The sequence below is a fragment of the Cotesia typhae genome, unplaced genomic scaffold (genome assembly GCF_013202065.1).
Source record: "Cotesia typhae breed Kobodo isofemale line unplaced genomic scaffold, CoteBio_Ctyphae contig_36, whole genome shotgun sequence".
Classification (NCBI taxonomy): Eukaryota; Metazoa; Arthropoda; class Insecta; order Hymenoptera; family Braconidae; genus Cotesia; species Cotesia typhae.
This window is the reverse complement of record NW_027423744.1, coordinates 1,635,886-1,660,778: the sequence shown is the minus strand read 5'-3', so window position 1 is coordinate 1,660,778 and position 24,893 is coordinate 1,635,886. Positions and strand designations below refer to the sequence as shown.

At 25.2% G+C, this 24,893-nt stretch overlaps 4 protein-coding genes across 6 annotated transcripts; all 4 read right to left on the bottom strand.

Moving 5' to 3' along the window:
• Positions 1–95: 95 nt before the first annotated feature.
• LOC141526814 (prostatic acid phosphatase) lies at positions 96–5,247 on the bottom strand. Its single transcript, XM_074241921.1, is given in 8 exon segments — positions 96–1,700; positions 1,780–2,013; positions 2,016–2,340; positions 2,414–2,582; positions 2,584–2,834; positions 4,370–4,468; positions 4,785–4,888; positions 5,232–5,247. Coding segments are annotated over 8 exon segments (1,320 nt in total). The 3' UTR covers positions 96–1,578.
• Positions 5,248–6,260: 1,013 nt separating this feature from the next.
• LOC141526745 (cytochrome P450 9e2-like) lies at positions 6,261–9,444 on the bottom strand. The gene is given in 5 exon segments (XM_074241828.1): positions 6,261–7,314; positions 7,317–7,894; positions 7,897–8,150; positions 8,371–8,411; positions 8,727–9,444. Coding segments are annotated over 3 exon segments (1,389 nt in total). The 5' UTR covers positions 8,036–8,150; positions 8,371–8,411; positions 8,727–9,444; the 3' UTR covers positions 6,261–6,642.
• Positions 9,445–10,993: 1,549 nt separating this feature from the next.
• LOC141526753 (uncharacterized) lies at positions 10,994–15,834 on the bottom strand. 3 transcript variants are annotated; one of them, XM_074241840.1, is made up of 4 exons: positions 13,976–15,834; positions 12,461–12,625; positions 12,260–12,395; positions 10,994–12,181 (listed from the first exon to the last, which is right to left on the bottom strand). In XM_074241840.1, the coding sequence occupies exons 1-4, from the start codon at positions 14,023–14,025 to the stop codon at positions 12,158–12,160; spliced, it is 375 nt and encodes a 124-aa protein (XP_074097941.1). In that variant the 5' UTR covers positions 14,026–15,834; the 3' UTR covers positions 10,994–12,157. The 3 variants fall into 2 exon arrangements, with proteins under 3 accessions (XP_074097941.1, XP_074097939.1, XP_074097940.1); XM_074241838.1 differs by having other exon boundaries at positions 10,994–12,395.
• Positions 15,835–15,961: 127 nt separating this feature from the next.
• Positions 15,962–24,833, bottom strand: LOC141526748 (uncharacterized). The gene is given in 8 exon segments (XM_074241832.1): positions 15,962–16,638; positions 17,632–17,754; positions 17,757–17,940; positions 17,942–17,988; positions 18,964–19,118; positions 19,195–19,365; positions 19,368–19,550; positions 24,325–24,833. Coding segments are annotated over 8 exon segments (1,065 nt in total). The 5' UTR covers positions 24,389–24,833; the 3' UTR covers positions 15,962–16,500.
• Between the last annotated feature and the right edge of the window lie 60 nt (positions 24,834–24,893).

Sequence of the window (24,893 nt, the reverse complement as noted above, 5' to 3'; positions counted from 1 at the left end):
TTTAAATGACTTAAGATCAGTGCTAGGCATAAAACGATCGTATGATTGTTCAATTTAAATGCAAAAATCAATTGAAATTTTTACGACACTTACATTTGTGTATTTTAAATTATTTCATGATTATTAAATTTTTGAATGTAATTATACTGTAATCTTGAGATTCACTATAATATATAAATTTAAGTAAATTTTTTAAGTTATAATCAATAAGTAAAAAATTTGTATAAAAAATAAAATCACTGATGTAAATAATTGTAGTTGATACTAAAATTATATCAATAATAATTTTTCAAATGAAAGAATATAAATGTAATAAATAAATAAACTATAATCAATAATTATCGAATCAACTTTTATAAATTTTTAACACTAATAATAACGAAAAATTTTTGAAGCTAATAGTTTATTACTCCAAATATGTAATATTATCAGATAACTCTCAATGTTACGTAATTTGAAAAGTCAAAATAATTCAGGGGCTCAACTAGTGTGACAGCCTAAAAAAAAACGATTTTTGGGAATTAAAAAAAAAAAAACTACTGTATCAATTGTTTTGAAATTTTAAGGGTATGTTTATACATATTTCAAGAATACGCGGTAAAATTTCTAAAGAAAAAAATTGAATATTTTTTAAGTTACACGCGATCTCCGGCGGCGCTAAAAAAAAGTTCCTCTACTACTGGAGTGATTCCGGCCTTCTCCGTGGATGAAACGTAAAAAAAAATTCTTGTTAAACTAAAAATTTTTTTATATTTTTGCAAAAAAAGATATGAGACCGACTACAACAAATAGATATTTAAAGACATCTACTCAAAAAATAGAGTTTGTAACAGATGAAAGTCATTTGATGATAAAAGCTAAAAATCAATTTATTTTTGATTTTTTTAATTTTCCCAATTGCGAAATAAATTGAAAAAAGTATCAAAAGACGATGAAAAATAGGTCAAATTGAAGATAATTATGTGAATTTTAATATAAATTTGATAGATTGAAGCTATCTTTCACGGCTTAAAAATTATTTGAAGAAAAAGGGCCGAAAAACGTTAATGTAAAATTTTTCAAATTTTCAAAATCACGGAATTAATAAAAAAAAATCATCAAAACGAGACCAATGATAGTTTAAATTGAAGATAATTAGATGATGTTTAGGATAAATTTGATAGATTTTATCTATCTGTTTTGAAAAAAACACGTTTAAAGATGAAATGATTCTATTCTAACTGCCGAGCGGCTACTCTTTAAATGGCTGTAACTCAAAAACTATTTGAGATTTCGATTAAAAATTTTAGTATCTTTTTTTCAAAGGCATAACTTATCGAAATATGAAAAAAATCAATTTTTTTTAAATTTCACACTGGTTATGCCCCTTAAATTAAATTAATATAAAAAAAAAGAATTCGATTCTTTAACAGACACTTGAGTCTTTACCAAACCACAGAATTTCTGTTATCTGGACAAGTGCTCTGTAATATTATGCAAAAAAAAATGTATATTATAATAATAATTATGAGATGTAAAATTAAAATTGAGCATTTGAGTTCTGTAATTTTTTTTCATTACTTAAAATAAAAAAAAATTTTAAAATGGTTCTGTTGAAAGTCGTAAGTAATACTGAAAGTAATTACGTTTATAATGCCAATAAAAAAATAATATTAGCACGATCATCATGATAATCATTATTATTGTCGATATTAATACTCCTAAAAAAGAAAAAAATTTTTATCATTTTGCAAAGTGATTAGAAATAATAAGTATGTTAAGTCATTTTAATTTACTTACCAAGGACCATCGAAAAATTTATGCTATCATCATTATTATTGTAGCAATTGTTTTGATTGTCAATCGAAATATTTTGATTATCTGTTGAGTTGGTCAGACATTCTCTCTCAAAATTATTTGGTATCACATCTTTAGTCAATCTAATAAAGTTTTCAAGTGGGCACAGTGGCTTGCAGCCCGGTACCGTCAATAAACTCGGTTCTCCACTGGTATTTTTGTACGAAACTGTTACAAAAATTCATTAACTAAGTTAGTTCTCAACTCAATAAGAATTGTTGCTGTATAAGGAGGACAGTGTGGATAAAATAAGTCCAACGCCATCAATAAATTAGCAACCGTTTCATCATGACCACTGTAAATCCACAGTTTACGATTAGGAGATAATTTATTTTCGGATTTCGCTACCATGTGATCGATCATTTCCCCTAAGAGTGAACCTATTTTAAATCGCTGCAATATTTTATTGTAAGCTTGTACTTTAAAACTAAACTCAGCTATCGGCCGCAATTTATCTGGATACACTGCTTTTGTCCAGTCAGGCAATGTTTTGTTGTATAATTCCTGTAAAAATTAATAATTAATTAATCGCCCATTTTTTTAAATATTGCATTGATAATTAAATTACAAATAATACCTCAATATACAATGTATTGTAAAAGTATTCGACTTCAATCACAGAATTGATTTTTTTACCCGCATGATGGCTTAAATAGTCGTACAGTTTTGAATTTTGACGATTTATTTTGACAAATACGTCGGAAGACAAAAGTTTATGAGTTTCATCATCATAGCGTCGGCATTTTTTTACCAGCGAGGACGTAATCCATTGTTTCGGGCAATGTATGCACTGGTATCGGCATCCATCTCATATTGTCCCATCTTTGATTGCCTTTAGGTGGATACAGACCAGCTAAGTTTGATTCTGCTGACATCAACGTCCGATCAACATCCGTGCTTCGTACATAAATATCATCCAACGAATAATGATCTGGTATCAACTTGTCGTATCGTGATCGTAGCCATTGACCTAATAATAAATGTTGATGCATTCCCGTCTGAAAATATATACATATATTTATAAATGTACATTGAACTCTATCATTATTTGATCTATGATTAATTTGTTTTTAAGAAGTTCATGTTCTCTTATCGGTTAGATACTCATTTTTAATCATTTTTTTATGTCTATATTTTATTATCTTGACGTCTTGAATAAATTATATCACTACTTTTTTAAAATATGATACAAAACAAAAATAAATTGTTGTTTTTATTTGATCCAACTAACTTATTTTAATTGAGACATTAACAGTTTTTATTTTCAAAACATTTGAAAAAATAGACTTAAATTTTTATCGCTATATAAACAAACGATAAGAGTTATAAAATGTAATTTGATGAAATTCAAATGCGCTCCTGTATAGTATAATAAATAATCATAACTAGATGTACAAATTTAATAATAATAATTAGATATTATAATTTTGAAAATTAAATATTTTATATTATTTTTTAATTTAATAATAACAATAAATAACAATAATTTTGAAAAGTATAAAAGATCAAAAAATTTTACCATAAAAATTGATTTTTTGAAGATGTAAAAATATTTTTTCAATATTTGTGTTCCATAATAATTAAATAATATAATAATAATAATTATTACTATTATTTATGATCAATAACTAAAAGTTGCAACATTGTATAAATTTATAAATCTATTTTTTAATTATTAAATTTACATTTGACCCAAGTTTTTCAATTTTTCATAGTTCAAGTTCATTATACTTTGAATGAAGATACGTAGAAAAAAAAATATAAGATAAGCGTTCAATATCATGCATTTTTTTTACTTGATAACAATTGCATCAATAATGTAGAGTTTATTGTTTCTTGTTTATCAGCTTCATAAATTTTAACAATGAAGAAAATTCATAAATTACTATTACGTATTTTATTTTTTTTTTTATCACTGATAATATTCTAATAAGCAATTATGTAAAAATTGCTACCTGAATTGATAATACTATTTTTCAAAAACAATAATTTTCTATTACTCTTTGCAAAAACATTATGATTAAGTATTAATTAAAATTAAATATATTGTCCTTGAAATTAAGACAACAAATAATTTATAATAAACATATTTTGAGCATATAAATAAATATATAAATTGAAAATAAAATTTATAACACTGTAATTAACCGGTATCTGATCTTTTTTTGGTGTTTTTAATATTTCGGTAAATACTAAAAGAATATTTAAAAAAAATTTCGCTTATAGTTTTTAAAAATTCAATTTTTTTCTAAATTTTTTACAATTCATTTGTTTGAAAAATTGTACAATTTTTTAAACGTTTGTTACAACACTGAAATTAGCCGTCAGCTGTTGATTTTAATAATTTTTTAACAAATTAATTACAATAAAAAATGCTTCCAAAAATTTTCACTTGTAATTTTTATTTATTTTCACATGTGAAACTTTTTAATAATATTTTTTTATAATAATTAAATTGCTATAAAATTTTTAATGTCTGTCAACTTCAGTTCCATCGTTTGTTTATTTAAGTATTACAATAATAAAATCTTACTGTTGTCAATTGACCAAACGGTACAGGCCATTCCGATTCATTGCCATGAGGGTCATTCGGATAAGGTTCCACAGGTGTTCTGTCTCCATGTCTGAACAGCTGTAAAATATTTTCATCAATACTTATTTAGTGACAAAAAAAAAAGAACATAATAATAATACAGAGTTATTAAAATAAAACTCATATTTAATTAATTAAAAATTAAAAATAATTTTATCTTTTTTATTTAGTGAAAAAATAGATTCTAATTTTAAAAAGTAAAAGTTATTTTTTACATGTAGGTTAGTAGTTCTTTTTAAAGGCCAATCGATAGTGAAGTTAAAAGAAAATTAGCTAACACAAATAGATAAAAATATTTTTAGTAATAAAAAAAAAAAAAAAGTTATTTATTTAATTGTTGATATAATGTACTTACAATGTTGGCAAATATGACAGTTCCTAAATCATTGGATGAACTTTCCTCAGTTGAAAACGCCGAAACAATTAAGTAAAATGTTAAAAAATATTTATTATAAATTTCTTCATTATATAAATTTATTTATCTAATAACAATTCTAAATTTTAGATTTTTCATAAAATTTTAATTTATAAATTAATTGTGCTAGTCATCATAAACTTTTTCACTTTTATTTAGAGTAAATATCGATTTGGCTTTAATTAAATTTAAATATTAAAAAAAAACTTTATATATTTAGTTGTATTTTCTTTGGTAAATCTTAAAACACTTAATGCTAATAATTACTTAGATGAGTCAACTGTAATGTTGACGTTTTTTTAATGCATTCTGTAAACTTTTGTTGAAATGGAGCACGCGCTACTTATTTCAAGATGCCATATTTTATTGGCCGACAACTTTACTAACGACATGTACTATACATAATATGTATACACTTATACACACTTCCTTATGTGGATATGTCAGCCAGACGCAGACGTTGACGTTTATCATCGGCTACAGAAAATAAATAAACTCTGTTGCTTATTTTACATTTTTTTAAGTATGAAATTTAATAAGAAAATACCGCTTGGAAATTTTTATGATATTCAAGGATGAAAATGAAGTTAGCTGATATTTTAAAATTTTTATAAATTGTTTATTGAAGAAATTTCAATTAAACAATTAAAAAAAAATTCATATGTAAAAAACTTAAAAAACTACAAGTGCAATTTTTAGAAATATTTTTTTAGTTATAATTTAATTAATTAAAAAAAAAAAAAAAAAATTTTTAGACGTCTGCTAACTTCACTGACAATTTTTAATTTTATTTAATAAAAAGTTTTATTCCAATAAATTATTTTTAAAAAATTGCATTTTTATTTTTTTAAATATCTAGATGTCAAATTTTTGGTTCTTATTTTTTTGGCTATAATTTATTTGTTTTAAATTTTTGAAATTTTTGAAAAAGTTCCACATGTGAAAATTAATAAAAATTACAAGTGAAAAATTTTAAAAGCTTTTTTTATTGTAATTGATTTGTTAAAAAAATTTTTTTAATTTTACAGCTGACGGCTAACTTTAGTATGATATTATTTATTATATTTATTAATTAATTTTTTTAAATCTCATTTGGACTCATATTTTTTAAAAATTATTTGCATATAAGATATTTTGTTTTTAAAATTTTATTTAAAATTATTTCTTAGTTATGAACAAATGAAAATTTTCTTCTTCTTCATTTGCAATAAAAAGTTTTACTTAGTTTAATACTGAAAAATTATAAGAAAAAAAAACATGAGAACTTATATTGTTGTGCAAAAAATTGTTCAGTAACTTTGTTTACATCAAATTGCAATATTAAATCAAAGTAGTTAACAGATATAATCAATTATAACTAATTATTATATCACATATATGAGTGTTTAAAATAAATACCTTTTGATGATTCAAGTTTTAAAAATTATTATGATATAATAATAGAAAATTGAATAATTTCTATAATTAAATTTTTTTTTCTCATTCCAATTAAATATTCATTTAAAAAAAAATTTCTATAAGGTAAATATCCAGTTACATAAAATGTGTTAGTGAACTTTATAATTTAACTATCGTAAAAATTGACAGTTAATTTTTTTAAAAGAAATTTTAGGAAGGAAAAAGGTTGGACATTGGGCTCATTGATAACTTTGCTGTAACCGAAAAAATAAAATTGCGATGAAATGTATGTGGTATCAATTTAATCGTGATGTAATCGGTCAAATATATTATAAGCATGAAAATATATGCAAATTCTATGTTCAGATGGGCAATTTTAGCTTACGAGCTATGAATAAAGTTACATCGAATTTCGCAATTTTATATCTAACCAAAAGCCGCCTTCAGCAATCCAAATCGCATTTTTGGATCCAATCTTAGTGGAAGAATCATTTTTTTCCAAGTTCAATATTACACTTGGAAAAAGATAAAAAAATAGTACTTTAGTTTCTAAAAGCGCAAAACGATTGCCGATACACATTCTTGGTCCTACTCCAAATGGTAAATAAGCAGATATATTCAGGCGATTTTCATCATTTCCAATAAATCGTTCGGGTATAAATTTATCCGGGTCTGGAAAATATTGTGGATCACGATGAATGCCCAAAATCGGTATCAAAAAATGGTCACCAATCTTGGCAGGAAACGGTTTTGAGTCAACTAAAGCAGGAGGTAGTTCACAATTTTTGGTGCACACTCTATCTGTAAAACCAGGAGCTGGCCACAAACGCAGGGCTTCGTTAATAACCGCATCGAGATATTGCATACTATTGATATCTTCATAATTAGGATGACCACTACATTTTTTAGAGATCTGATCGATTTCATTTTGAAGTTTCTCTTGAATTTCAGAATGAGCCGCAAATTCGTGAGCTGCAAAACACAAAAAGTGATGACGATGATTCGAAACCACCCCAAAAAAAAAAATAAACGCTTGAGATGTTACACTTTCAATACTAAATTCAGGCTTTTGGAATCATTTTTATTGTTTCTCGTTTCCATCATTATTTGGATCATATCCGGCCGATAAATAGCTTTTTCATCTCTTATAGCTATCGTGTCTCGCACCATATCGTAGAAGAACTTTTCAACATGAGCTTGAGTAACCTTGATACCAAGTAGCTTAGAAATCGTTGGAAAGGTTCGCACCATGAAGAACCTCAAGTATTTAAGCGTATCGAAGGAAGCAGCCTTTCGCCCGAGAACGTAAAAATCATTATCAGGATTTTCCATTGAGTCAACAGATATTCCAAAAGCACATGTCGCAATGGTGTCGTTGGCGTACCGGGTAAAAATATCCTTAGAATTAAATTCACAATGTCCTTGATTCAATTTTTTGACTAGGCTGTCAATAAAAGTGCTGCTACAATCAGACATTAATTTAAACATGGATTTCATTTTGCTCGATGTAAAGGCAGCAGAAATTAATGCTCGCATTTGTCGCCATTCGTTTCCGTGCAATCCAAAAAGATTGTTGCCCAACAAAGGTTCTATTGCAGGGTCGATTAAACTCTGATGGTCTGAAAAGTGCTCGAATTTTTGAATGGTTATACTTTTATCAAATCCAAGTCACGAATAATTATTACAGGGCTTTTAAATTGATAGAATTCTATATATTTAGCTTCTTTGTTGTAATTATAAATACTTGAAATGTACTCAGCAAACGTAAATTTTCCTTGTAACATCGGTAACATATTGCCGAGAATTGAAAAAGGTTTTGGATGAGGTACTCCGCATACTTGTCAAAACAATCCTCACGACGAAAAATGTAGTAAAGAAGAACAACACCTGCTAAAATAGTTAAAAAAACTGAAACAGAAATATCTATCATTGTTTATTTAATTAGTTTTATTGAAATATAACACCGCAAACGTTCACACAGATTTATATGCCGGACTGTCCACTTTTTAAATGACACTGATGGTAATGTAACTTAATTACGTCACGATTTACTAACGGAGTGGGTATAGATATCAGATTGAAGATAGGCAAGGATTACGGCGCAGGTAAAAATATAAGTTGCAGTTACCTGATATATAATTGTAATTATTTATATTCCAATCATCACTCCTGTGAAAAAAAAATTCTGATTCAAAATGAATTTAAAATTGAAATTCATATTTTGACACAAATACGAATTAGTTTTGAGATCAATTAAAATTTGAAATTGATTTGTAAATAGAAATTAGCACGCCTGTAGAAATTTCGATTCTGCTTTAGATTTTAATAAATACTCGGGAAGTATTTTTTCAATAAAAAATTTCTAAAAATTTTGAAATGTCGGCTAACTTCATTTTCATATAAATTTACATTATTTCAATCGATTTTAATTTATTATTGAATGTTAAATTAGATGAATCAACGAATGATTATTATTATAATTACCCACAAGGATCAACACCTTCGCTCAATGATCAAATGTTGGAATGTACTCAACCAGTGACAGTGCCAATAGCTTCTCCATCAGGAATGGATGTAGCAGTGTTGATACCAATACATCGTATTTTATATAATTCATATCAATCCTTCAGTGCTATTGTCCCAACAACGACGCGAAAGTTTTTCGAAATTCCATCAAATTCGTCTTATTCTTCATACTCGTTGTCTTCGCGTTCTTAAACTCGCTCACCAATGAAAAAAATAAAAGCAAAAATTCTAGGAGTTCTAGAAACCTTAAAAACACAAACGTGCTACTGATAGACGTAACATTAATAACAATGGCACGAAAATAAGTTCGAGGAAATTAGCTCGCTTGATTTTGGGAATTCGCCCTGACCAACGTCGTGCTATTAAAAATGATAATGATGATGATGATGTTAATGAGCTAATTAACAGAGAACTATCTGAAAGAGAGAAAGTTAAAAGAACTGTCGATGCAAGATTGTGGCTTCAAGCTAAGACTGCTCTGAAAAAAGCCAAGCAAATAGTTGAAGCTAGAGATCAAGGACTTGAAAATTTTAAAAATATTAGATTAGAAACAATTAACAAAACATTTGTTAACCGCGAAACTTCACCCATTGTTTTTGAGTCATCCCGTGAGCGTAATTCAGCTGGTGAATTTCAAATAGGAAATGTTAAAACTGAAATTAAACTACTTGAGAGCGATTATGATAATCAATGCCAAGTGATTGAGATTGATAGTAAAATGGAAAATAAGTTGCTCCGTGATGATGATGAAGATAATCCCATTGTTTCGTTCTCGACATGTTGATTAATATTAAGTTAATAATGATATTAGTTTATTAGCACATCGTACTTATGTAAAGTTTGCAGAAACTTTAATTTAAGTGAGATCTAGTAAAGAGCGCAACAATTGTAAAATTGTTATCGTATTGAAAATTAAAGTTAAATTAAGAACATAATTACTAAGCAAGTGAGGAATGTAATTCTAATAATTTTTAAGTAAATACCAACTTTAAATGCTTAGGAGTAGTCAGAGACACGAAAAAATGAGAATTTTCAGTAATTTTTTTGCTATTAAATCATGTTATTTTACAAAAGTAATAATATGGCATTGTTACACAATGTTTTGAATTGAAGTCATGAAAATTTGAAAAAAATTTATAATTCCCAAAGTTATAGCTGTTTGTGTTGACCCAGTTCCAAAAAAAGTCCTTGCGGCGACTATCATAACTTCTTGGAGATTCATCTAAAATAAAATTCATAAGAAACTTAGCTCTATAAATAGATAATTTTTGTTAATTTAAAAAAAAAAAAGCTTCGATCAGACCCAAGATTATCTATTTATAAAACTAATTTTTTTATCCGATTAATTTTAAATGAATCTCCAAGGACTAATGATAGTCACCGCAAGGACTTTTTTTTGGAACTGGGTCAACACAAACAACTATCACTTTGGGAATTATACATTTTTTTTTCAAATTTTCGTGAATTCAAGTCAAAACATTGTGTAATAATGCCATATTATTACTTTTGTAAAATAACATGATTTAATAGCAAAAAAATTACTGAAAATTCTCTTTTTTCGTGTCTCTGACTACCCTTAATCCCTTAAAGCTTCGTAATATTTTACTGCAGAATAAAAAAAAAACAAAAGTTTAATTCCTTAAATTACTCCAAAACAAACAAATTAATTAATGATCTAATAAAAATAATTAAAAAAATAGGTAATATTATTGTATTTTTTTGTTATTAAATTTAAAAATACAAATAATGAAATAAGTGAAAATATCCACTTTTATAATTTAGATGAAAAATATGAAAATATATCATGTAAGCAAACTATTCGTAATGTGATTGGTCAAATATATCATAAGCATGAAAATATATGCAAACTCTAAACTCAGGCGCGCGCTTGCGCGCGCAAATTTGAATTCTAGTTTACTAAAAATTAGATTTAATTTTTGTACTGAAAATTACCTGGGAAAAAATTTTTCATGAAATTTTACAAAATCTTATGAAATTGTACAATTGAAATTTTTTTCCAGGTACCTAATAAAAATGCCAAACAAAAAATAATAAAACTATGAGAAGTATACATTTTGATTTAATCATTATAAATAAATGTAAACAATTAAAATACTTCAATAATTATCAACGTCTTAATACTCAATATTATTTAAATACTTAGAAATATAAATATAATTACTAAATTTCTTTCTAAACATTTTCAAGCTTGAATAATCAAAGTATTTTAATTAATAGTTATTTTATTTGTTATGGAATTAATTTCTTTATAAAAATACGATCAAAAATTTTTTATGTAAAAGAGAATTTTCAATCTAACAAAAATTGCGACAAATTTTATTAGCTACTCAATTCATTTAGCTACGAATTTTTTATCACAGCGACGATCATAACTTTTGCTTTTCTTTGTTTAAATTAACCAAAACGCAGCAAATGTGTATAATATCATCTATACAGAGAAATACATTTTCAGGAATTTTATCCAAAACTTTATAAAGTTTCATGCTTTCTATCATCTTTTCTATGTTAATTTGTAATTTAGCAACGGTGTTAGGTTTTTCAGGTTCTGATTTATGATAATTTGTTTTATTTTCTGAGAACTTTGGTTTAACAACCTTAATCTGTTTTTTTCACTTTGATAAATAACTGAATTGACTTTGTAACATTTTTTACCAGTTAGAACAACATCACCATCTTCTAGATGGTTTACTAATCCAGAATCAGCTATCAACTGTGAATTAGTAATTCTTCCACCAACGGCTTTAGATTTAAAACAAATAAAGCCTCCAGGAGTAATGCCGACAAGAATTTTGGCTGTAAAAACTTTATTATTATTTGGACAACGATAGACACTGCTATCGATACTTGTTGGCATTTCTATTTTAAATTCAACGCTATCGATGATTACTCGAGTATTAAGATAGTTTAAACGAAAAATTGCAGGCATCGTTGTTTTTACAGTTTCTGAATTTGGCCAATATATTAAATTTGTTGTTGTTAAAACCAAATTCTGTAGAGTTGTATGAAAAATTCTTGAAATTGTAGACCTATGAACATCGAACAAAACACTCAAAGTTGAAAACGTTAGACCTGTTTTTATTTTCATTAAAAAAACTAACAACCGGTCTTCATTTGATAGCAAACATTTATTCATTGAACCCGTTTTCTTTAATAAAAACTCAAAATTATTAAAAGTAACACCTGCCAACTCCATCAACTGCTCATCTTTGAGAATTGATTTAAACCCACAGAAACATCTATTGCCAGTAGCAACGGATTTATCAACTGTAATCTTAAGATCAGTACCACAAGATTTTTCGCTAAAATTTTTCGCAGGAATTTTCCATCTACTTTCAACATGTCTTGGAATAGACGTTTGAATCTCAGCATCATTTTTGTCGTTGTAAATGTATCTATTGCAAATGAAAGTTTTGGTCATTTCGATTGGCTCAAAAAAATATTTACTTGAGTTGCTTGACTAATTTTTTTACATTAGTGGAATAGCAACGATCAGCTAAGTTATCAATTATAATTTCATTATTTCTTGAAGAAACTTCATCATTTTCACTCAGTACTGCAATGGTTAAATTTTTCTTTTTAATTCTTCGTTCCATAAAACGTTTGTGCCTGAAATTATACGGTAAATAATTATCTTTTTATTTTAATTGTGTACATTGATTATCACGGTATACCTGTTTAGAGCTGTAGATATGTTAACCTTGGATGAGCCGTAGATTGAACGAAAAATCGTTGGGATGTAACTGGGACTTAATTCCTCTTCTGATTTTTTACCACCAACAAAATGATCGCTACAGATGCGGTCATTCCGTTTCGGATACCATGGTGAGCCATCAGGACTAAAACAAATATAATTCGAAATATTTTCGTACATCTAAAAAATTTATTGATTTTTTTATATCAAATCAATATATCAGTCGAATATGATCAGTTCTGATTAAATCTTGAAGAAATTTCACAAGGTTCGTAAACTTAAAATTTAGTAACATTAACAATGCATGTAACAAAATTTATACCAGAAAATTAATCGAATATAAATACACAGAGAGAAAGAAAGTTTTGAGTCAAGCGTAAATTTTCTTAAATCAAGAAAATCTTAAGGAAGATTGAAAATTTCTTAAATAAAGTTAAAATTTCTTGAACAAAGTTAAATTTTTGAAGTCAAGAAAATTTTTCTTGCTCCAAAATAACTTCGGTCTTCCTTACAATTTTCTTGGTTCAAGAAATTTTTTTTCTGTGTATTAGATTTCACCATACTTATATCCAGCCAAATACTTGAAAAGTATAGAATACATTCAATTACATATATGTAGTTTACAAAATTACTTATATTCATTTCAGAGGTCAATTAATTGGAGAACGCTCGATCATTTATTGGGTTTCCCCCGATCAATAATTGGTGATTTTAGTATTTGAACACTCAAATAACAAAATTAATATAATTTTGTTAATGTTTATTATAAATAGTTGTTAATTATTATCAATTAAGTATTTAACTTTAACAAAATCCATTACAAATTGTTTTTAATAAGTTAATAGTTTTTTTTATAGCTTAATGCAAAAAAAGAAAACCTTAATAGGTCAATAATTGGTGCATTTACCCTATTTGTTTAAAAAAAAAAATGAAAAATTGTCTACCGACAGCTAAATTTAATGTCATTCATCTGGGCAAATTCTTCATCTGATTTTACTTGGATAGTGATTCTAGATCATGAAGAATAATTTGTTTTTCATTGGAAGATAATAATACTGAAATTGAGAGACATCTGATCATTTTTAGAATTTTTTTAACAAACAAATTATCCCAAGAAAATTTTATTGAAAAATTTCATCTTTAGAAACTCTAAAAAATTATAAATGAGATTTTTATAAACAATTTTCTATGCCTAGTTTATTTTTCAAGCAAAATCAAAAGATTGTCAAATGAGAAAAATTGCATTTGTAGTTTTTTAAAATTTCTAAATGTCAATTTTTTTATAAATTGTTTTTGCCATAATTTATTTGTTACAAAAATTCTTAAAACTATCAACAATCTGCTAAGTTAATTTTCATGATTGTCAAGTGTCTGCTAACTTCAGCCTCATGGAAGACAAATATTTCAAATTAACTTCTAGAAAGTATCACTTTTTATCTACAATATACAATACTTTAGTAAATAGTAAATACACCATAGATTAGACAATACTTACTTTTTTCTTTTCACAGCAATAATCCATTTTTTTCTTTTTCTAATTTCCATGTTGCGGTTGGAAAACTGTAAAATTTACAATTGCTATTTCTTCCTGTGTTAGTGCAACCAACAACACAACAACTGGCATGTACCATTTGTTTTTGCTTTCGTTGTGTAATGGACGACAAATAATACGATCTTGAATGGATAATTGTGCGATTATTCGTACAAAATCAATTGTCACCCTCAGTGGAAGTATTAAACTTTTAATATTCTTTATGTATCCAGTAAAGTTATTAAAAACTAAATATTACTACTCAAAATTGTTTATTAGTAAGTCCAGAGATTGAAATTGTGTACAAAAACACTAAACTATTCAGTTATTTGGAAGTGTGTATTCATGCATACCGGCAGCGCCACCAAAAATAATACTTCGAACTTTTTCATACTACATGAATGCACACACACTCCCCTTTTCAAGAGCATATATTTATGTCGGGCTCGATTGATACAATAATTTTAATTTTATTAATTTTTGTTCAAGTATTAAATATCTATAGATATTAAAAATATTTAACTAGGGTAAGTGTGGGTATTACTGCGGATTTTTTGTTTCAATTATAAATAAATCGTACTTGAGTTTTTGAATTAAAAAAATTATTATTTTTGTAATTGAAATCTTCAAGAAAATATTTGCATAGTAGTTTTACACGTACAACAATTATTCAATTTGTTATTAATTAATTAAAATTAACTGGCTGTACAAGTAGTAAAGCTATAGCTTTTTTGTGAGTTTCCGTACGAAAATAGGTGGTACTAAAAGATCTTTTCTTTACATAAAATGGTTCAAATTTAAAATTTTTGCATACAAAAGCAAGATAGCCTTTCTTTAATGTCAGTTATCCATTAAAAATTGAATTTTGATCAATTAATATTATTTATTTAAGGATGCAGTAATTGGTACCAAAAAAATGAACATGCTTGTATTGCTGCGAATGTTTTAAATAATCCACAGTAATAGAAGCACCCCTATTTGTATGCATTTGTACCAATTACTTGTTAAAAATAAATTATAAACAGAAATTGATAAAAAATAAAACAAATAAATCAAAGTTGATAAAAAATACAAGCGGTCATTATAATAAAAAATTTTTGTGTTAAATTAGGCAGAAAAACTTTCAAACCAAGAAATTTTCATTAAATTAAGTGAATGTAACTTTATTCAAAATTTTTTCTGATTGATTTAAAAAAATTCAAAATGATTTTTAAATCAAGATTTGTGTTTCTTCGATAAAGCTAATTTTTTTAATTAGTATAAAAACTCTGCTTGTTGTGTTATACATCACTATTCCGGTGATTATTATTAATTGATATGAATTTAAATTATTTCTGGAATACGTTTTTCTAATCCATTAATTTTATTAAAGAAATAATTATCTTTCAAACGTATTTTATTAATTTCTTATATGATCCTGAAGTTATTTATCAGTGAATTTCATCCGCAGTAATTGGCACACAATAACAGAGACAAGCTCCTTTTATGCCCGCAGTAGTACATGCATATGAACTTTTTTTTTTAATGTTTATTATTTGAAGAAAATATTGGTTTATCACACTCTTGATTTTTTTTGAGTCAAATTTTGGTTTGAAAAAAAAAAAAATTATTGTTATTTTTGAAAAATTTAATAAAAATGCTCTTTAAGTAAGACCTACCGAAAAAACCGCAGTAATACCCACACTTACCCTACAGTTAAAAATCTTAAAATCAAAATTTTAATATTCTGTAAAAAAAAAAAATCTTGACTTAGATTCAAGTTGCATATAAATTTTTGAATTTATATAAAATTTTGTCTAATATCACCCAAAAATTCTTCAATTAATAATTATATTTTATTATCAATATACATAAAACAATGAATATTATAATCAAATAAAATAACAAATAATAAACTATAGCCAACAAATAAAAATAAATTCTACAAAATAAAAATTTTATCATGAAAAATAATCTTCCATCAACAGTTCCTAATTATACTTATAAAAAAATAAAAGCGTGAAATTTAAAAACTAATATTAAAAAATATATTGACGAATGTAATAGTATTTTCTTTGTACAATTTATCAATTCATTATTAAATATGTAAAGTCTCAAAGATAATTTATCATTAATCATCAATTTTTCTCCTATTAATTTAACATTTTGGCTAACGTGTAAATTGACATTCCTCAGAGCTTTGTCAATAACAATTTGAGCAATTCGAGGAACAATATTATATTACTAATTTTTTTATGATTAATTTTCATTATATACAAATAATTGCAGTTTATCAAAGAAACAAATTTTTACATCACCTATCTCCATAAAAAAATTCTTACTCGTATTTATACTTTTTACTCTTAAGTAAACAATTATTAACTATTATATTTTATAATTTGAATTCAGCTTAAAATTTATTATAAAAACAATTTAATCTACTTCAAAGTGTAATCGAGACGTAGTTTAACTGAATAAACAATTTAAATATTTATCGGTAATTAAATAGATCACATTCTTTGTTGGCGATAACGTCGAATGATATTGATAGCAAATTGAGCTGCAAACGGCCACAATATTATTAATGCCAAGATTCTTGGTGAACAATCTGATAAGGGCCACCATCTTGGATAAATATTTGATCGCTCCTAGAATAAAGAATAATAAAGTAAACTTTATTTTTACAAACATTTCGCGACCTAAATACCAAAAGGGCGCATATCAATTTATACACCCTTTTGGCTTTGCAATACCAAAATTTTTTTGTACTAATCGCTTTATTAACACTTTTTAATTCTAAAAATAAAAAAATAAATTTCTAAAACCAAAGGGCGTATGTTTTAACTTATACGCCCTTTTAGCTTAAGGATATTAAAAATTTAGTGACCTAAAGCCAAAAGAGCGCATAATTTGTTTTGCCGATTGCTTTGAATTGTGATTTATCTGTTACTAATTTTACTGCAGAATTGAAAATATATATTGATTATTAAATTACAAATAGGTATTTTTAAAGGTTATTAAGGTAAAAAGACTCAGTTATTGACACTTGCAATTTTATTTTAATAAAAAAAAAAATCAACTCTAATAAATTAATAAATATAATTTTTGAATTATAAATTTTAAGAAAATTGGTTTTTTGAGAACATTTGATTTTTTAATTAGAATAAAATTGCAAGTGTCAAACAACTAGGCCAGTGTCAATAACTGGGTCTTTTACCTTATTACAATTTTAATACGAATTCTGTTTATAATTTTAATTGAAAAACAAAAAAAAAACAATTGCGATATCTAACATTGTTGGTGAGTCAGAGGCGCGAAATTAAACAATATTAAATGATCTGGATTTATTTTTTAGAGTCAAATTTTATATTTCAGAGCAAAATTGAAAGTTTTTTATACGCCCTTTTGGCTTTGGGCTAAACTTTTCTAAAGCCAAAAGGGCGTATGTTTTAAGATATGCCCTTTTGGCATTAGTACGTCGAAAAATTTTTTTGACAAATCTTTACGTTTTGAGGAATTCTAAGTAGGATGGCAAAAAAAAATGTTATATTCGCCCTTTTGGCATAAAACCCTATCTAGCTGCTGTAATACGTCCTTTTGGCATTTGGATCACGATTTGTAAAGTATAAATTATTATTTACCGTTTGGGGAGCGAGTAATATTAAATTTTGTCCTTCTAAACTCCTAACACGACCAGTTATCCTGTCCAAATCATTTTGTAAATTTTGTAATGTCTCAGCCATTTGATTTATGAGTTCATTTTTATTTCTTCATGATGATCTTTATCATGTTTTTTATCTCTTGCTCTGCTGCGGTCATGAATATTGTGTTTTTCATTATTTATCAAATGGTATTTCCCTTCATTGATGTTATTAGTGTAGCCATTTGTTAAACTTGTTGGTATTGTTGTTAACTTAACTTGGTCCCCGATATTTTTTTGATTGTACATTTCCAATGGAAGACTTTGATTCTTTGAATGATTTTTCTATAGGTGCAGACTGAAAAATTATTTAATTAATTATATGATCAAAGTCTAAACCTTGAAAAATTAATAAACATAAGTATACAATTTAATTCATTTTGTGATAAACGACGGATAAGAAAATAAATTTTTAAATGTAAAAGAATCTTAATTTTTAGTTCCATATCCAATATGTCAGACAAGTGTTATTATTTAGGTAAATAAATTATAGGCGTAAATCTATTTATATTATTTGTTTGCTCTTTTCATATGATAATACTACTGTCGAATAATATTAAAATAAAATATGTTAATTAATAAATTAATATTGTTATTAATAAATTAATAAAATTGTTATTAATAAATAACAAAGAATAAGTTGAGATGATAATTTATTCATTTGAATATGGCCTCAAAAACTGGATATGTCACTTCGGATGATAAATCCAATTCATAAATGACTTAAGATAAATGACTTAAACAAAGTTAATAACTTCAGGTAATCAATACAAAAAAATTTGAATATTAATGATTATTGATTATAATAATAATTAATAATTATCTTGGTATTTAATATTTTTAAATAGTATAATACTATTATGATAATAAGTTAGATTGTTAGTAACTTAAAGAATAAAATTAAATAATTTAAAATCCTTTATTAAAAGTTGATGTGACGTTTTCATTGTTGTCGCTTATCGTTGCCATCGTGACCACTTTGGCAACGGTTACCATAATTACAGTTAATATAGCAACGTTTAAATATTAATGAACAAAATTTGTAAAAATATTGATTAATTAAATTGTCGATAATAAACATTTTGAAAAAGCGCACAAAGTGCGTCCGATTTTCTAGTACTAATAAGAAGACAAAAAGTAATAGCTGAATTGAATTTGAAACAGAAAATGAAAAAATGATGAAAAAAATTGCGTAAAACTTATCAAAAACACTTGTTATTTTTTAAATATTAATAAATTTCAAATATTTACAATTATCAAAATATAAATTTACCTCTAAAGTATCTTTAAATTCTTCTTCTTCTTCATCACCATCACTATCAGGTGGTAGTGGACTTGCACTATGACTACTAGCAGGACTTGTTTCCAAGCTACTAGTAATATGACGTGATGAATTGCGTACTCTTTGTGGTGACGTTTCTCTAGAACCTAAATTTACATTTAATTAATTGACAAATAAAGCCAAAAATAAAATTTAAATATTTAATTAAAAATATGAATATACCTAATGGTGATCCAGATAATGGTGAACCAGGTTGTGAGCGCATACGTTCAATAACTGGGCCCACGAGCATTTCTAAATCTTCAGACGGTACACTTTCATAAAATGAATCTAAGCTGCCCAAAAAATTGGCGACATTGTCGGTGTAAGACATTGTTTCAACAATTTTTTTAATTCATCAACATAATTGTTCATAGCCTCTTGACGGCTCATATTTCCTAATTTCATCCAAGCATCCCATTTGGCTTTTTTAACCACTTCCCAAAATGCTGGTTTTGGCTGCTGACATGGTCCTTCCATCGCTTGTTTGTAGTAAGCGTAAAAACGCAATTGTAACTCATGACTTGGCTGATAAGCACCTGAAAAAATATATTTTTTTAGTATAATGCGAAATATGATTCATCATTCAAATACGTAAATTTAAATTTGTTTTTTTATTATTCAATCATTATTTTTTAATTACTTTTTACAAAGATTGACGTAACTTTAATTAATACCTTTCAATTGATAATTACAAATCTAAAAAAAAACTGAACAAAGATATTATGGTAGTTAATTATGTATAATAAATGGAATAATTGTAATTATCAGTGTATGTATATGATTATTACGGATTGTATTTATGAGTTTTCAGTAAATTTTATAGAAATCTAACTATTGCATTGGTTCTCATGATGGAACTTTTGAAAAATTTTACTATATTCTGATTTAACTCGACGAGCTGTCAGAAAATACATATAGTTCAAAAGACGACAATCGCGTCGCCAATTTACAACAGATCTTTATCAAACTCAACATACTTATTCTACAGATAGATACCTAAGTCAAGTTCGAAAATGAGCTTAATTGATCAAGTAATTTAGAAATGCCAGGATTTCAAAATTTTCAAAATTTGAAAAATTCACATTTCTCCACTTTCTAACTCGAATAACTTTTGAATGGGATAACGTATTGAATCTCTGTAAACTGCATCTGAAAGCTTTTAAATAAACTACAATTTAATTATCACATTATGTGTGTACACAGAAAAAAAAATTAACTTGAATCAAGTAAATAATTTTGAAGAACTTGATCTTCTTGATTTCAGTAAAAATTCTTAAACTAAGAAATTTTTATTGATTTAAGAAAATTTTACTCATTTTAAGAATTTTTTGTTCTGATTCAAGATAATAAAATTCTATAAAATTATTTTCTCGGTTCAAGAATTTTTCTCTTGATTCAAGTTAAATTTTTATCTTAGTCTTAGAATTAAGTCCTTTTCCGCTATGCTAATTAAGAAATTTGCTGTTGCAGTGGTTTTATTTTTTTAGTAGATTTTAGAGTTTTTTTTTAATTTATTATGAAATCTACTTCCATTTTGGCTGCCAAATGGTATTTTACTATTTAAAACAAAAATATTTGCTGATAAATTTTATATTTATGAAATTTTAATAATTTTAAGTGCAAGTTTGTTTTTTAATTACTTAGCACATAAAATATCTTGTCTTATTCCGATAATAATTGGTAAGAAAAACGTATGTCTCATCAATTTGTAGTAAATTCATATGGATTGTCAATAAATTTGAAAATTTAATTTTATAACAAAATTCAACAGTTAAAAAATTTTAATTTTAATTTTCGAAGTAAAATTAGCGATAAGTTATTTAAAATTTTATTTTAAAAATTTTCTAAACACTCGGAAAAACTATTTTTATACAAAAGAAATAATTTCAATCTAAGAATAAAATTATTTTACAGACAACGCTTATTTCATGATATATTTTACGGAAATTCGATGAGTAGTCATAATTTAAAGTTTTTTTAAAGAGAAACAAGGAAGACATCTATTTTTTTCAATCCTCAGTGACATTACAAAATAATCAACCGATTTATTGGCTCAACCGAGGTCATCGTCTAAATATCAAGTATGTCAAGTTTCATCATAAAGATTCGTTCAGAACTGTAGATATTATCACAGCCGTGGTGTAAAAGATATTTTATTATTACTAGATATATTAGTATGCGAATTTTTGTACTAAAAGTATTTTTGAACAAAAATTGTTGAAATATTTTGAAAATCGCAGTATCAGACCAGAGTGCAATAGTTAGTTTGGTAATCTATTAAAAATAATTTGTAATTTTTTTTTTGTTAATAGTTTTATCGAAAATAAAATTTTAGCAATATAAACTATACTAAAAATATAAAAAGAAAATTAATATGACCTACAAAAAAATATGATAACTGATTTGTCGATAACTGATTTAATAAAATAAAAGCTATTGAGAGATAAGAGTTAGAAATATTACTCAGGTAAAATTTTAATTTATCCCAAAGCTGTTTGTTATTTAAAAGAATGAAGGAACACAAATCAATTTGAAAATATTAATAAATAAAAGTAAGTGCACAGTATTATTTCAAGTTCATTATATCTGTTAAAAATCATTTTTTTAACACTAATAACTCTTCTGTAACTTGAGAGGTCAACCGGATGACGAAAACATTTTTTATTTTTTTACTAAATTATTTTAGATTATTAAATTAGTAAGTTTTAAGATATCCATGATAATTAAAAAAATTCACAAATGTTCTATTTTATGTTTAGAAAGACTTGAATATTTTTAAATTAAAAAAATTAAACGACTGTAATAATTAAAGATTTAAACATTATGAAATTTTTTTGTGGTTTAAATTTATTTTTTTCTATGATTGTTATTATCATTTGTGTTGTAAAATTCTAGTAATTTAAACTTTAATAATATCTAATGATAAAAGACAAAAGAAGTAACATAATGTTCAGTAAAAGTAATCATCGAAATGTCAGGATACTAATTATGTACGAGACCTTGAAGAAAATTTTCTGTAAAAGTATAAATTCAATCTATTTAAAGTCTTGTAAACCTATAAAGGGAATTGCAATTTTCTTTTAATTAAATAATTTATAATAATGATAATAATATTCATTTTAACTTGTGAAAAAAATGATTGATTAAATTTATAAAAAATAACTTCATAAAAATTTTTCAGTATTGAGAATCGTTAATTGTCAAAAATGAAAAATATAATTTTTTTTACTTTCAATTAAGAAAAATTTTCAATAATTTCTTTAGAGCTGTTCATTATACATTAAAAATCGTCGATTATCATAAGATATATAATCGTGCCTTTTCAAGTTCGTTATCTAGCAAATATTTATACATTTCATTATCGTTCATATTTTTACATTAATAAATATTTGTTTGATGCAATATATAAGTAGCACGTGTCGCAATTTTTCTTTTCTTCACTAAACTTGGTTTTAAAACAATCAAATGGTTTTAAAACAGTAATGATTTTTTGTCATTAATTTTACTGATTTAAAATTTATTTTGACACAAAGATGAAAGCTCAAGTTAGTTAATAAAAATCTAAGTTCTTTTCTGCAAAATTAATAAAAATTTGTATCCTTTCCAATTCATTTAATTCCCATAAGCAAGGAAGAAATATATCGTCATTTTATAAATATTTTGAATGCACTTGAGAATTTTATAAATCGTTTTTATCGCACAGCAAGGGTTCCCATGCCGACATTAATCCAACTTAAACTTTCAACTCCTACACATATATGATTCATAATAGCTGGAACATACTTGATTTTTTCAATTGTAATGGGGCTCCTCTTCACATTCTTTGGTTTTAATTTCATTATTTATTATTTTGAATAATTATTCTAATTATTTATCAAATATATTCAACTGAAGTACTTAAAATATTTCAACATTTTTTTTTATCAGATAACAATGACGCATATTAATTTAATGAGGAAAACTGAACAAATATAAATTGTACGAGGTAAAAACTTAAAGATTATCAATTTTAAAGTAAAATTTTATTTTCTGCTTAGATTTCTTTGGCTGTGAAAATTCTAAATTTTCAAAAATTCAGAAGTGATTTAGGTAAAAATTAATAATACTGAAGTTAGCAGTCAGCTGTTAATTTAAAAATTTTTTTAATCAATCAATTACAATAAAAAATGCTTCTAAAAATTTCCCCTGTAATTTTTGTTAATTTTTACATGTGAAACTTTTTAATTTAATTTTTTTATAACAATTTAATTGCTATGAATATCTAAAAAAATTTTTATATATGTAAACTTCAGTGTCATAAAAATTAAGTTTTTATCAAATTTCAACGTTATGAAGTTTTAGGAAGTTATTCTGATTATTTTAAAGATGACTTTTGTTTAAATTGAAACTTTAAGATTTTTTAACTCAAAAAATAGACATTTTCTATTTTTCTATTTCTATTAAAACTATTTATAGTTTTTAATAAAAATTTACCAGTTTGAAATAAAAGTAAAATTTTTATTCCAACAACGAATCAATTCTTGAGATACGAGTAAGGTTACTAATAAAAAAATCTTACTAAATAATTAAATGTACATCATTTGAAATTCAATAATTAATTATAGTGAAAATTTCGAATTGACAAAAAAATTAATTTTTAAAAGATGTGAAAGTGATAATTTATAAATGAGAAAGTTTAAGAGCGCGTTATTTTCCCTTTCAAATTCTCAATAAATTGTTGAATGTATTGGAAGTTTTATGTATAGTGTTTAATGAACACACTGTACACACACACACATATACATTGTCACATTGACACATATTCAGAGCAATAAAATATTAAACAGAATATTCTAGCTTTTCTTAATAAATAATTAACCATCCCACACTTAAACGAGTTTAAACTTTTCAAATTTGAAATTAAAAAAAAAAATAAATTATTTTAAACTCGTAAAAATTCTTTTAATTACTCAAAAAATTTATTATATTTATGAAAAAAAGAAATAGTTTCATACAAAATATTTAAAATTAAATGACATTAAAGTTAGCTGTCACTTGACAATTTTTTAATTTTTTTAACAAATAAATTTGGTCCAAAAATTATTTTCAAAAAATTGCATTTGTAGTTTTTAAAAATTTTTAAATGTCAATTTTTTTTTTTGCTATAATTTATTTGTTACAAAAATTCTTAAAATGATCAACTATCTGATAAGTTAATTTTCATTAAAATTAAAGTAAATAATGAAAATTATTAATTAATTTAACCTAATAATCAAATAAATACATATAAAAATAATAATAATAATAATAATAATAATAATAATAACTTACCATTTTTCGGTAGATTCCTTATAACATTAACAGCAGCATCGAATTTTTCTTCAGTCGTCATCATTAATTAATTATTAATAATTTACAACGTATATTTACGTGTATATCCACGATGACTTAACACAAATATGAAATAAAATTTCTGAATAACAACAGATCTCCAACAATTAAAATGTAGAAAATTTTAACACAATTCAGTCCTTTCACCACTCCTATATTTCTAATATAATTCAAACTAGAATATAATGATAACAATAATAATAAGAAGAATAATGAATAAATAAAAAAAATATTAGTAAGTGAGAGTAAATAGTAAACTAAATAAAACACTCATTGAACTTAGTTAGTCTTATACTTAGCCGCTTGATAGCAATAATGACACACGATAACTCGACGAACGTTTGAAGTTTACAGATAAAAAATTCTTTTCTTATTTATTTTTAATATTTTACTTTTTTTTTTTTATTGCAATTTCAATGCATTCTGACGATGAATACTGATGTCGGTACTAGGACTGTATTATTGAACCAATCAAATATTTTTAATCAATCAACCAATCGCATTTAGTT

Coding starts and splice junctions, on each gene's coding strand:
- LOC141526753 (XM_074241838.1), bottom strand. CDS start 12,207: ATGACCAAAACTTTCATTTGCAATAGATACATTTACAACGACAAAAAT.